General features: G+C 25.6%; 2 protein-coding genes and 1 pseudogene across 3 annotated transcripts; 1 reads left to right on the top strand and 2 right to left on the bottom strand.

Moving 5' to 3' along the window:
• The first annotated feature begins 383 nt into the window (after positions 1 to 383).
• Positions 384 to 4,170, top strand: LOC132947264 (uncharacterized). Its single transcript, XM_061017521.1, has 10 exons — positions 384 to 822; positions 893 to 998; positions 1,329 to 1,415; positions 1,512 to 1,736; positions 1,803 to 2,016; positions 2,080 to 2,460; positions 2,509 to 2,655; positions 2,725 to 2,884; positions 3,005 to 3,376; positions 4,136 to 4,170. Exons 1-10 carry the CDS (start codon positions 690 to 692, stop codon positions 4,168 to 4,170), a joined length of 1,860 nt encoding a protein of 619 aa, XP_060873504.1. The 5' UTR covers positions 384 to 689.
• A 405-nt stretch (positions 4,171 to 4,575) lies between these two features.
• On the bottom strand, positions 4,576 to 6,573 carry LOC132935364 (uncharacterized). Of its 2 annotated transcripts, none has more exons than XM_061001892.1 (8): positions 6,544 to 6,573; positions 6,312 to 6,413; positions 6,088 to 6,117; positions 5,871 to 6,002; positions 5,715 to 5,786; positions 5,391 to 5,638; positions 5,168 to 5,327; positions 4,576 to 5,077 (listed from the first exon to the last, which is right to left on the bottom strand). In XM_061001892.1, the coding sequence occupies exons 3-8, from the start codon at positions 6,092 to 6,094 to the stop codon at positions 4,962 to 4,964; spliced, it is 735 nt and encodes a 244-aa protein (XP_060857875.1). In that variant the 5' UTR covers positions 6,095 to 6,117; positions 6,312 to 6,413; positions 6,544 to 6,573; the 3' UTR covers positions 4,576 to 4,961. The 2 variants fall into 2 exon arrangements, with proteins under 2 accessions (XP_060857875.1, XP_060857874.1); XM_061001891.1 differs by having other exon boundaries at positions 6,312 to 6,425; positions 6,544 to 6,566.
• LOC132935363 (uncharacterized) lies at positions 6,455 to 10,699 on the bottom strand (annotated as a pseudogene).
• Between the last annotated feature and the right edge of the window lie 3,404 nt (positions 10,700 to 14,103).

Consider the following 14,103-nt stretch of genomic DNA (forward strand, 5'->3'; position numbering starts at 1 on the left):
ATCTCACGAATAAATCATGATTTAGTAAAATATGAAAGTATTAAGTCATAATAAATGGCGTGAACAACATTTTGAATGGGTTGAAAACTTGAAAACTATGCACTATGCTTGAAAGCCTCATAGATAACGTGTATTTTCCAGCGGCTGAATACGAAAATAATAAATTATACTTATTAGTTATTGTAAAATATTTATCTATGTTATTAATAATTTTGTTGAAAATTCCATGAACTACGCCAACTGTGGGCTTAGAATGCTTAGATTATTAACCAACTATGATAAAGAAAATACAAGGGAAAACATTCTATTTGTAGATACTTTTGAAATATTGCATTGTCTTGTGAGTTGTAACTTGTAAGAATCAGTAACAGTTTTATCGACGGCGATGCGCGAGGTACTGTTATCTACAATTTACTGTATATTTTTAATTTTGTAAAACCGTTTATTCGTGTATGTAGTTTATACTATTCTATGTTTTCCATTTTGTGGTCATTTGACAGTTGATTTTGTTCTTGATTGTTACTAAACTGTTGTTTAAGGTATTTTACTACTACGATTTTTCGGTATTTTACAAAGTAGTCAAACAATTCAGCTACGACTTTTTATTACTTATTCATTGTTATTTATAATTAACATTTATTAAATCAATATTTAATTAATTAATTATTTAAACGTTTTTACTCGTCGTCATGTCAGAAAGCAATATCGAAAATGAGACTATCAAAACAAAAAACGTCAGATCTATAAAATCTTTTTTTTTTGCGCCTAAAAAGATAAAATTGGAAGTAAACAAAGCATCTAATTTTGATTCTCCTTCTGATGGTAAGTTTTTTAAAATAAATATTATGAGAATTAATAATTAATATTAAATCAAACCTAATGACCATTTTAGCAATAAATTCGAAAACTACAAATGTAAATAAAAATATTCATCATTCGACTGTAATGACGATTGAACATGATACAACTAATGCAGAGTTTTCAAAATCATTTAAAAAGTGAGTTGACAATTTTTTTCCAAATGATTTTTGGTATAATATATTATGTTATTATTTATAACTAAGGCTGTGAATTTAATGCACTATAAATCTTAAAAATTCATTAAAAATATCAAAAAAAAAAAAAAAAAATGCAATATAAAATGCCAAAAATGATAGAATATTATACATTAGTACATTATATTTTACATGCATAAAAATGTGTTTATTTAATAATAAAAATATTAATTGAATTTAAATTTTGTATAATGCTATTCACCTTAAACATTTTTCAAATAAAATAAACCGTACTATAGTTTATAACATACCATTTAATTTGAACTTGTTTAGTAATACAAATGAACAACCTAATCAAGAACTTGAAAAATCAAATTATTCATCTTCATCTAGTACCTGTAGTAGTGTTGACTTATGCAGGTAAATTAATCATACCTTTAATAATTATTAATTAATACCTAATGTTTAATAGCTTACTTAGGAATTTATATTGAATAATTTTTTTTTTCAATCTAGTTCAAGCTATGAAAGTGCTGATGAAATTGATGAATCTATTTTTACAAACTGTGAACCAGAATTAGAGTACATAGTCAAGCCTCAAAGCCTTCGTACAGTTCCTGGTCCTTATGATATTTCACAAACCATCGATGAAGAGCCATATCAACCAAATTTAAAGAACTATCCTAAGACTACCTATGGTACTGGCCGGACAAAGAGGACCAGAAGTTTTCAATTTTGTTGGTATGACCAATTTAAGTGGATAGAATATAGTCAAAGTGAAAATGCTGTATATTGTTTTCCTTGTAGGTTTTTTTCACTTAAACAAAAGAACGATAGTGATAGTATGTTTATAAGTACAGGTTACACTAATTGGAAAAATGCAATGTCTAGTAGGGGTTTTTTGAGACATGATAATAGTGATGAACATAAAAACTGTACTATTTCATGGGTAGAATTTAAAAAAAACAAATTAAACAAGACTTCAGTGTTATCAAAATTAAATAATCATCATGCTAGTATTGTAATTGAAAATAAAAAATATATGGAAGCAATAATAATTTCTTTAAGAATGTTAGCTATTCAGGGTATTGCCTTCCGTGGACATCTTGAAAATGAATCTAGTATAAATCAAGGAAATTTCTTAGAGTTGATGAAAGTTATTTCTCTTTTTGATAATGTTGTTAAAAAGAAAATTAATGGCCCAAAAAATGCTAGGTATCTTCATCATTCAATACAGAAAGAATTAATTCACATCATGGCTAGTATGATAATAAATAAAATATCTTCTGAACTAGACAAATCTATGTATTTTGCAATAATGATAGATGAAACTAAGGATATTACAAAAACTGAACAATTATCAGTTGTCGTTAGATATTATTATAACAATGAAATTAAAGAGCGATTTTTAGGGTTTACTCCACTAAAAAATTTAGATGCAAACACATTATTTAATCATATTCAAGTAAAATTAAATAAATGTAAGATTGATATAAATAAATGTGTTGCACAGACATATGATGGAGCTAATGTTATGAGAGGCTCAATTAATGGAGTTCAAGCTTTATTTAAAAATAAAGTTCCTCATGCTGTTTATATTCATTGCCACAATCATCGTCTTAATTTAGTTCTTGTAGATGTAGCAAAAAATGTTGATGAAGTAAATTTTTTCTTTAATTTTATACAAGATTTATATAATTTTATATCTGGATCTTCAATTCATTCTAAGTTCATTGAGCTTCAAAAACAAATTTTAAAAATTCCAAAACCAATTGAACTTAAAAGATTATGCCTTACTCGTTGGTCATCTCAAATTCATACATGTCGAGCTGTTAAAGCTACTTTGGAAGTTATACTGTTGTTATTATATAAGATTTCAAATGAAAAAAGTATGCGTTCCTCAGAAGCTACTGGTTTACTTAAGAACATAGATTTTAAATTTATATATTTATTACTTTTTTTTAATGATTTACTTTCCCAAATTAACTTGTTGACCAAATATTTACAAGATAAAAATGCTGATATGGCCAAAGCAATTATATTAATGAATTCTCTTAAAGAACATTTTTGTGAAATAAGAAATGATCTAAGTTATCATTCAAAATTATATAGTGAATCCAAATTAATGGCAAATAAATTAAATATAAAACACCCTTCTGCACAAAATAAAGAAAAAAATAGAGTTAAAAAATTACCCAAACATTTGCAACAATTTATAGTTGAAGGTAGTTCATTGGAAAGTTCAGTATTAGGTTCAGAAACTGATTTTCGAAAAAACCTTTATTTAATTATTATAGATAAAATCAATGCTGAACTAAGTAAAAGATTTTCTAATAATGAAGATTTATTGATAGGAATTAGTGTATTGGACCCAAGAAATAGTAATTTTTTGGATAAAAATCTTATTCATCCATTTGCTTTATCTTATATGTGCGATATTGATTCTTTAGATTCTGAATTAAACATTATTAGAAAATCAATAAAACAATTTGAATTAAAATACCATTCTATAAAAACTATTTTTCAATTTCATAAATTTTTATTGGATTATCAATTAGCATTTTTTGAATTATATAAGTTATGTACTATTGCAATTACAATACCTGTGTCTTCAGCAGCATGTGAAAGAACTTTTTCATGTATGAAAAGAATTAAATCATATTTGAGAAATTCTATGCTTCATGACAATCTATCTAGCTTAAGTATAATTGCTATAGAAAAGTCTGAAGCAAAATCATTAAATATTGAGGATATAATCAATATTTTTGCTGAAAGTCATAATAATAGAAGAATTTTATTAAAATAAATTATTTATATTATTATGTATTTTATTGCTGTTTTTCTTAACTTACCTACATGTGTTATATAGGTACTTATATAATATATTATTATCTTATCGTTTTTATTATTTCCAATTAATTTTAAACAAATAATTAATATTAAAAGTTTTTAATTGTTTAATTTAAACTTTAAACAGTTGTTTTTTATTTTATCTTAAAATATTATATTTATTTATATAGTTTTTTTTTTTATATATAATAAAATATGTTCATTGATTGTTTATTTAAATTGGTATTATTACATAATATAATGTTTATTGTCAGTTTAAAATATTTGTAGTTTTGTTTTTATGGTTATAGAAACTCAATTGTACTACAGTTTTATTGATGCATGATGGTGTAATTGGTATTGAGTGTAATTTTGGGTTAGGGAGTATAAAAATTAAAAAGTGTTTACATAAATATATATTTTGTTAGGAAATAAATACTATTAATACATGTTTACGAATCATTGTTTTATAGTAAGTTTACACGATGTACTGTAAAAAAATTGAAAAATTGGAAGTTGACCCTCCCCATCCCCCCTCTGCAAAAGTGCCTGTCGTCAATATTGTTTTTATATATATATCAAGTCAACAATTTGGCCCTCCCTAAAAAATTTGGGCCCCAGTCTGGCCCACCTGGTATTAAATTTCTGGCGCCGCCACTGTATGTATATATTTAATATAATAATATGTGATATTAATCTAATTAGATAATAAGATAGTGTATATATATTATTCAAATAAAGATATTTATTATTACCAATTCCATAAAATTAACATAATAATAATTATTATTACATCAATTAATAAATGATTAACATTTATGAGTTCTATTGAATTAAGTTTTAATTATATAATGTAAAATTAAATTTGAACTGATAGTGTAAATATATTATGAGCCTTATTTATAGCCTAAAAATACAAAATGCAAATAAAAATAAAAATATACCAATTAATAGTATAATATGCCCTCATTATATTGAAACTCTTTTATATATTATAGCAGCCGCAGCATAAAAAAAAATAATAAACTTTTAATATAATTATGTTTAGGTACATTATAGCACCTATAATTAATTGAAATTAACATAGAAACCTAAAAACAAATGTTATAAAAAAAAATAATAGTGTATCAACTATTATTACAGCTGTTGGTTTTTTTTCTCCAGCCTTCCCTTAGCACTGGTGAGCCATTTTCCTATAGCTGTAATTACCTCATCATCACAGCAGCTTTTGAACTTTGACTTTTTGATAGCCTCTAAATAACAGCAAAAGTTTAATAAACAATTATTCTAGGTTATGTCTAGGTATATTATTATACAAAAAAAAATTATTTTAATTAAATTACCAAATATTGCTTTATTTATAGATAAAATTGAAAAATTATTTTTATTTCTTAGTCCGTAGTAAGTATATTCAGTTAATACTTTATCTGTAAACACCTTTTTCAAAATTTTATATATCATATTTGGCAATGATTTTCCACCAGTTCTGGCTAATTCACACACCTATAAATAATTAAAAAAAAAATCAATATATTGATTATAGCTGGTAATAATTAAAAATCTTACAATAAGTTTTTGAAAAGAATTGTCTGATTTCATTTTGTCTTCCATATAATTAATTCCGTTTATATCAGATATTGGCCAATTTGACACAAAATAATCTATTTCAAAATTACTTTCATCAGCTGCAGCTGTCAGAGATCTACTAAATTGCGAGTTATTAAACAATTCAAATAGTTCTTCCTGTCTATTAGATATCTTGCATACCTCTACTTTTAAAAATGCCAAATAGTTTATAATAGTTTTTTGAAATTCTATAAAAAAAAAATACATTTAAAAAATAATAACAATAATTTATAATCATATAGAAGTACAATCAATTTTATATACTTTCATTATTCGCAGTCTGCAATAGTGATGAAGAAATATCCTGTTGTATGTAAGAATAATTTGAAGTATCAACTGAAAAATAAAAATCACAATATTTGTATTAAATATCACGAACATAAAAATAAAAATTGAATTGTGTTGACATTTTACACGTACTAGCTGGGTTTGGTAGTGTTTCATTTTTTTTTTTTTCGTTATTATTGGTGGTAGGTAGTACTACCATTTTTGAAGAATTTATAACATGTTTAGAATTATCATCTGCATTATTTGACTCATCATCGCCATAATCTAACAATAAATAAATTAAAATTCTTTAAATTGTAATAACTGTGTAGATTATTCAGTAAAAATATATTAAAAATGCATAATTTACCGTTCATCAATTCATCACGATCAAGAATATCTGAAAAAGTAAATTACAATGTTTAGAATAATTGAAGAGGAAACTTTTTCAAACATCCAAATTAGTTTGAAATGTTTACAATTTTAATATACAATTCATATTATATTATGTAATATAATATCACTTTTATTGTTATGTTATATCACATATTATATTGGACCTATATATTATGCATGTATAAAATATTAAAATACCTGATATATCAAATAAATTATTATTCCCATCATCATTTTCAAGAAGAATATTTTGATTGGTAATAAGTGATGGATTGTAATCTTTATCAAGATCAGCATCATCTGCAATTGATGCTATATAAATAAAATAAATAAATATAGATTTAACTTATTTGGTTTTTTAAACCATAATATATTATAGTCATTATCAATATAAATAATTGATATTCATTATTGAATAACATAGACTCACAAATCTCTGAAGAACATTGATCGTTATCAACATCATTATTACAATCAATTAACAGGTGACATACTGCGGTTGGAAGACTTATCTTTCTTATTTATTTTTTTTTTTCATTGATGTTTTGTTTCTTAAATATTTTTAAATCTGGTGAATCTAATAATGTTGTATTCGGTCTTTTTAAAGAATTTCCTGGTGTTTTAGCAAAGGTTGATTTTCTTTGTAAATCAGTAACAGATGCTAAAACAAACAATAAAATAATATGTGATATCATTAGGGTTTTAAAATGTCATGAATACAGTGTAACAATATAATTAATATTATGAATTTGGAATGTACAACAAATAGATATTTTTAAAAGCAATGATTTTTTTATAGTTAGGTCTTATAGTTAAATTTCATTATGTTTTTTTTTCAGGAGAGAAGGTGTATTTACTACCTGACGGTTTTGAAAACTTGTTTTGTTTTACTGTGGTGGTTGTTGATTTTTTTGGTTTGTAACTTCAAATGGTTGTTTGAACATCAAAGTCATCCAGATCAGAAGTATACAGTCCCCGTTTTGCTTTGTCTAGTGCATCAGTAAATGATACTATATAAAAATAAACAAAACATAAATATCTAATCCTATTATTTAATAATATAATAGGTATAGCTAGGTACCAATTATTATCTATTTAATTATTTACATAAATTAAACTTACATATGTTTGTTGAAAGCACTCGACAGTCATAATATGAAAAATCATATCCATTAGGCCTTGTTTTATTTGCTCGATACTTGGCAATTTGCGCATCATTATTTGGCCATGCGCATTGAGTGCTATTATGATTAAGCCAATCCGTAGGAACGGGCTCCACTGAATCATCGGTTATAAAGTGAACAATGGTCCACATTTTTGATATTTAATATATCTTAGTTGTTAACTTATTAACTGCAACTATTAGCAGGTATAACAGGTACTATTAAATACAAAATAAAAATTACTTAAATTGATGTAATTAATTGTTTGACAAGAATATTTTTAAATTAAAATAATAGTAATCATATGAATTTATACTTATAATATTGGTACACATATAATAGATATCCTATTATGAAATATAATACTATCACTAAAATAAAACATTTTTATAAAAGAAAAGTATAAAAATAAATTTCCCTATCAAGGTAAATTGATATAATGTTGAATGCGAGATTAAATGTAAAAATTAAAAATTAAAACTTGCAGGATACCTACAACTTGAATTAAGTTATTTAAAAGTTAATAAAATAGATACTATAGATTATGTGGGTACTTAGAATGATGCATTAATAGTTGTTATTAAAATGAATGATTGGATAAGCAACATTCAAGTCGTTAATTGTTAGGATCATATATTTAGTCACCACATCTTCAATATTCCAAATTCTTATTTGCTTAGAGAATTTTTCTACTTTATAAATGCCTAGTTTTTCACTTTTTAATGGTTTGGAAAAAAAGCTACCAATTTTTTCAAATTGTCTTCCTAATAGAATCAACTTCTGTAGATCTTGACTATAGCAAATATTTAAGACTTTAATAATTATAAATATATTTTCTATTTTCAAGCCAACATATGAATTAGGAGCAGAATGGGTTTTAATTTTAATTTTATCTAATAATAGTATTTTATATTGAGGAGAAGAAGTTCCATCTATTAGAGGACCGTCACTATGCAAATATTGAAAGTTCTGGTTAAAATCATTTTCAAGTTTATCTACTAAGATGTTGGGTTTGAATTGTTCTTCACACCTTCTTACCACTTGTTGTAGCGGTTTATCATTTTTTCGAACCATTTTTTTTTAAATGGCTCATATAATTTTCAAATTTAAAACAGCTTACTGTATCAAGGGACCCATAGTTATCATAATCTTCAACCAAATGAATTAAGGCATGTATATTAGCCGAAATAAAGTGTTTTCCATATAAATTTCCAAACTTTTGTACAAAATTAATCATTAGTGATTGAGCAAAAGATGATAAATTATTGTAATTAGGACTTAGAAAGATAATCATCGCTACGTGTAAACACAAAACATGTTCATATAATTCTTTAGATACAATTGATTGAATAGCTATAGGCCCAATATACAATAAAAATAGCCTAAACTCAGTGGCTTTCCATCTCGGTAATTCTTCTAAAGATCTTGGTTTTCTTGCAAAATCATTAGGTATATTATATTTTAAAGACAAAAGTCTTTCTGAAATTTTCTTGATCAAATTGGGGTTTATTTTTTGTTTATTTACATCTCTACCTAAGCCATCTCCTCCTTTCCATAACATGATCATTTTTTTCATAGCACCAAGACATACAACATGCATATAGTCTAAACTAAAATTCTTTACTATATTAAGAGAAGGGATATTTAATATTTCTGTTGTATCATCACAGCTACTATGATATTGTCGTTGAATTTTATTAACAAAATCATCATGAGTTCTTCTAGGACATTCTGTATCAGGGAAACAAACTCTTCTAAATAAATATTGACCTTGAACTGTGCACCTAGTGCATGAAAAAAATCCCGTATGTGATTTTGTCTTAAGCAAAAATGATTTAGCTGGCATATCGCAACAAAAACAATCAATAACTAAATCTTTATGAACTGTGGTTAAAGTTTTATTGTTGAAAATATCTACATCAATACCATTTTGAATAAGGGCCTTTACTTCATCAACAAAATCTTTAATATAAATATTACTATCACCAGGTTTGTTATGGCCCCAATAAATTCCAATAGGAAAAACAGTTTGATTGGTTTGCCTTATGTAACCTAGAATCGGCCAGAAACAACTACCAGAACTCTTGGCTAATGGTAGGCCGTCTATTCCAATGACTAATTTAATTGTTTCTTCAGAAAATTGCTTATCTAAATGTTGTTTAATATTATAAGCTACTCCGAAATGATAATAATACCCAGGAGAAACACTTTTCATTTCAACAGGCTTATTATACGAAACACTGGAATACATCTTATAGAAAGTTCTGCTCGTAATTGGAAGATCTTGAAAACATTTATGGCCTTTCAAAATTTTTAGCAATTTATCAAATGTACTATTGAGTACATTATTTTCAGAAGCCCATTGATACAAATTCTCAGTAATAATTGATTGTTTCAAAGATGAAATATGATCCAGATCACTATCTGTATCAGTACTATCCAGGGTACTATCAGTATTTTCAGGTTTTAAAAATGCACTAATGGTATTTGCTTCACCATCAAAATTTGTATTAGAACAAGACGTAGAAGTTCAAATTGGAAATTATTTACTGTATTTGTAGTATCCTGAATAGTTATATCATTAGGACTATTGCTAATTTCTGATGAAAGAGCAACAACGTTAGGTACTTGTGGGGAAGACGCATCTGCAAGTGAATGTTTAATTAAATTAATCTCGTTGATTATTCTTCTGCGTTTAGTTGATTTACTTAGACTATTTTGTCTTAGCATGATAGCTGTAAAAATGTATTTTATGAAGAAATAATCTGAAATAGTGACAAATATATGAATGTAAAATAAGCAAAATAGTATAGGTAGATAATATTATGGAGATCACAGCTGCAGTATTATTACAATATCATGTTTTATAGACTACCTTAGCTCTCAAATAATGCTAACAAGAACAAAATATTAATTATATAAATTTAAAATAGTAAATACTTTACGAGTCCACGACGTGCTTTACTGAATGTCGACATTAAAAAGATCTTTGAATCTTTTTATTCTTCGAAAATTATAACACTGTAATGATGTACGTGTGTGACACAATCAAATACGATGAATACGAAACGCACGGCAAAACAATAAATTATACGAGTACTAATGAGTACTAATGTAACGGCATAAGTAAACACAAGTCACAACAACTTACGATTCCACGTGCTTTACAAAATAACTTTGAATACCGTAAATATTTTATTGATTATTCTTCTAAATGAATAGTTATAACATAACACTGTAATGTACGTGTATAACACAAACATATACGAAAGACGAAAAACACGGCACCACAATTATAAATGTATAATATGAGCTAGTACCTATCTATTATCTAATACTATGCACTATAGCTATGACAATAATACAATATGACATAATTTAGTAACATATATTATTATAGCTGCATCTCATGGTATAAATAACATAACGGTAAGACCGTTATTGCATAGAATACTATAGAAACGACACTCCCCCCACCACTTCACTTTTTTTCATTTTGGCAGCGGACTGATTGATGTTGTAAGCATAGCGGGAGAACATGAAGTTATAAACAGTATTCTATGGTTATTGTTTACTTGTTGGCGGTCAGATTATCATTAGGTACGAAAATAATATGCCATGAGTGATACTAGTATAATCAATTGTTCTGTGATAATATTATTATGCTTGACGTATATACTATAGGTATAGTGACGAGCACGTACGCTATCGCGTCGATACGTCGATACGTATCGCACAGGCACGAACCAATAAAAGCAGATTTTAACGATCATACCTTTATCATTTTAAAAAGTATAACTGATGCAGGTACTCGAAGCAATATAATATTATTATATTATCTTTAATACGCCTATATGAATATAATATAAGGCGACATTCATTTTCAACCATACGCATTTGTGTCTAAATCCCATAACCATACACAGATGAACCACATATTAATACTATATTATGTATTAGTTACCTGCACTACGGCAGACGTATTGTTGCGTACCTACGTTAGACGTTTTGTACACGATTCAAGATATTTAGATGTACTATAAGGTATTATAGTATATAATTATATACCTACTATAATTTCTATAAATTTGCTTTTATATTTATTGCACAAATTCAAACGGCCCGTGACGATATTATAAAATTAGAAATATCTATAGGTGAAAATTATTTTAATAAGCTTTTCAGAATAACAAAATATCTTACAATTTTTAAGTATATTAATATTTTATCAAAATGAACCGGTACTTATATATGTGGCCGGCAGTATACATTTTGAATGTGGCCTGCAAGTTAAAAAATTAACTTAATGAGTTTAAAAAAAAATTTTTAAATTGTCCAGCCTTATTATATTGTGTATTTGAGTTATTTGAAATACATTTTAACTTTTAAGTACTATTGTACTGAAAGTAAACAATATTTTTTTTAGATACATTCCTAGTGAGCAATTATATTGTTATAATGTATTAATCAATTATATTAATATGATACTATATATAGTAGGAATTATAATATACACTATACTATACAGTGCATACTCTTTTCACTTGCATCCAAAATTATAATAATAGTATATTAGTATAGGTATGTTAATAAATGAATATTAGTTTCATTCAAAGATTAAAATGCGCTCAACTGCAGCTGAAGATAGGTAATCTTTTTTTATTTTCTATTTATTTATCAAAAATCTAATTTATTCGAATCAGAGGGATTTGATCAGAGGGATTAAATATATTTAATAATAATTAGAAAAAAAGATAAAATTAAATACTTCTATTATTGCTTATGGACTTACCTGCTGATTTTTTAACCATTTTTGATAAATTAAAATGTACTTAATAGGTAATATATAATTATTACATTTTTATAAATTATTATATAGTAAAAACTAGGTAAATCGTTTACGATCACGTCATAATAATATACTGTGTCATCTACGCCGTCCACCAACCCACCATACCAATATAATCATAAATATATTTTGTGAAAACGCGTGCACGATTATTGGTACATACCTGCTGCAGATAGCTATGATATATTAATATAGCTATAGCTATTAATATGTTATAATGTATTATAATAAAATTTATATAATTAATCATTATTGAATTATTCGCTAAAAAAATATCTCACTATTATAGCTGATATGCTATTGCTGTATTATATTAAGTAATATTATAATAATTGTATTATTGTATCATAAAATATATTTATAAATTATAAGTAAGCAAAATTGCACTTCAAATCAGTTTTTTGAATTATTTTTTCTAAAATTAAATAGATATAAAATATAATATACATATTATATATGTTTGGTATAGTATATACGCATACACAATATATATTATAAAATGTTAACAATTATTAATATATAGAAATATAACTATATATGTATAGCTATATAGTCCCGTGCACTTCGTTTCCCGTAAAAAATTACAACTTTTAAAAAAATTGTGTTTGTTCAACTCCTTTCAGATGCAACTTATAGCCTCCCTATATATATTACTATACTAGGCAATCCATACTACGTCGATCGCGGAAAATGTCTGAGGTGAAAATTCTTTAAGACCTATCCTTTACGTATCAAAATATACAATACGGTCAAGCCTTTCTGGATAAATACGTTATTTGAACATTATTATTTTCGTTAGATGGTCGTCGAGTAACCTGCACCATGATTTTGCACCTGATCTGCCCAATTAACCAATATTATGGTAACCAATAATAAATAAATACTAATTTCTATTAGTTATTTTTCTAAAACCAATAGCAACCATTTATAAACAAAAATTTCCACAGTAAATCTCAAAATATCCGTTTGCATGAGCACCTCAGATTGGACCTATATGAAAAATAGTATACGTCCTATTATTCTCAGATGACCTAGGTATAATGCTGCCAAATATACACACAAAATTATGTCATGAAAATCGGTCAAGCCGTTTTTTGGAGGAGTTTTGTTACAAACACTGTGATATACGAGAATTTTATATATATAAAATTCTCTATTATAGATATAGATATAATTATATCTGCTATTCATCTCTATTCTTTATTATAATATATAGAATATATATAACTATATTCAAGATTATAAACTTTTTTAGATATCTTATGAATATCAGAGACAATTTATTCTGTATGTATCATTAACAAGATATCCAACGAATATTCTTAACAAATAAGATTTTTGATATACTATTTCTTATATTAAATAGATACATTGTAGATATGTTATTCAAGATAAACTTTTTTAAATATCATATAAATATTAGTAACAATATGTTCTATATGTATCGTTAACATGATATCTAATATATAATATAAAGAAATCAGATTTTTGATATATTATTTCTGATATTAAATAGATAAATTATAAATATGTGATATAAAATAAACATTTTTAGATATCATATAAATATCAATTATAATATGTACACCAAATATCGTGCTGAAAATATCTAATGTATATTGCACACAAATTACTTTTTTGATATTAGAATCTTGATATAGTAAAGTTATGTAACGAATATATAAACACATACATTGATTTTCAGTTATCTTTAAGACATTGTAAGTATATTACCTAACGAATGTAGAAAAAATGATATAAACTGAATATCAAATATATATCAATATATCACATTTGCTATATGGGTACTTATAATATTATTTTTAAAAGGTGCCAACGACATATACCACTCTAAATGGTTTTGTTTCGATGCCATGCATTGTTTTTTAGCCGATAGAGATGATCCTATGCCGACAATAAATTCTGAAAATGTAAGTTTTCCTAACTACCTATATCAAGATTATAATCATGATTATAT

The sequence above is a fragment of the Metopolophium dirhodum genome, chromosome 1, assembly GCF_019925205.1.
Source record: "Metopolophium dirhodum isolate CAU chromosome 1, ASM1992520v1, whole genome shotgun sequence".
Taxonomy (NCBI): Eukaryota; Metazoa; Arthropoda; class Insecta; order Hemiptera; family Aphididae; genus Metopolophium; species Metopolophium dirhodum.

Excerpts from the sequence above, each read along its gene's own strand:
- LOC132947264 (XM_061017521.1), top strand. The coding sequence starts at position 690 with ATGTCAGAAAGCAATATCGAAAATGAGACTATCAAAACAAAAAACGTC. Across the intron at positions 2,656-2,724 it reads TAGCAAAAAATGTTGATGAA|TTCATTGAGCTTCAAAAACA; the intron begins GTAAATTTTTTC and ends ATTCATTCTAAG. Across the intron at positions 2,885-3,004 it reads TAAGATTTCAAATGAAAAAA|ATAAAAATGCTGATATGGCC; the intron begins GTATGCGTTCCT and ends AATATTTACAAG.
- LOC132935364 (XM_061001892.1), bottom strand. Across the intron at positions 5,787-5,870 it reads AACACTACCAAACCCAGCTA|TTGATACTTCAAATTATTCT; the intron begins GTACGTGTAAAA and ends TTTATTTTTCAG. Across the intron at positions 5,328-5,390 it reads ATTCTTTTCAAAAACTTATT|GTGTGTGAATTAGCCAGAAC; the intron begins GTAAGATTTTTA and ends AATTATTTATAG.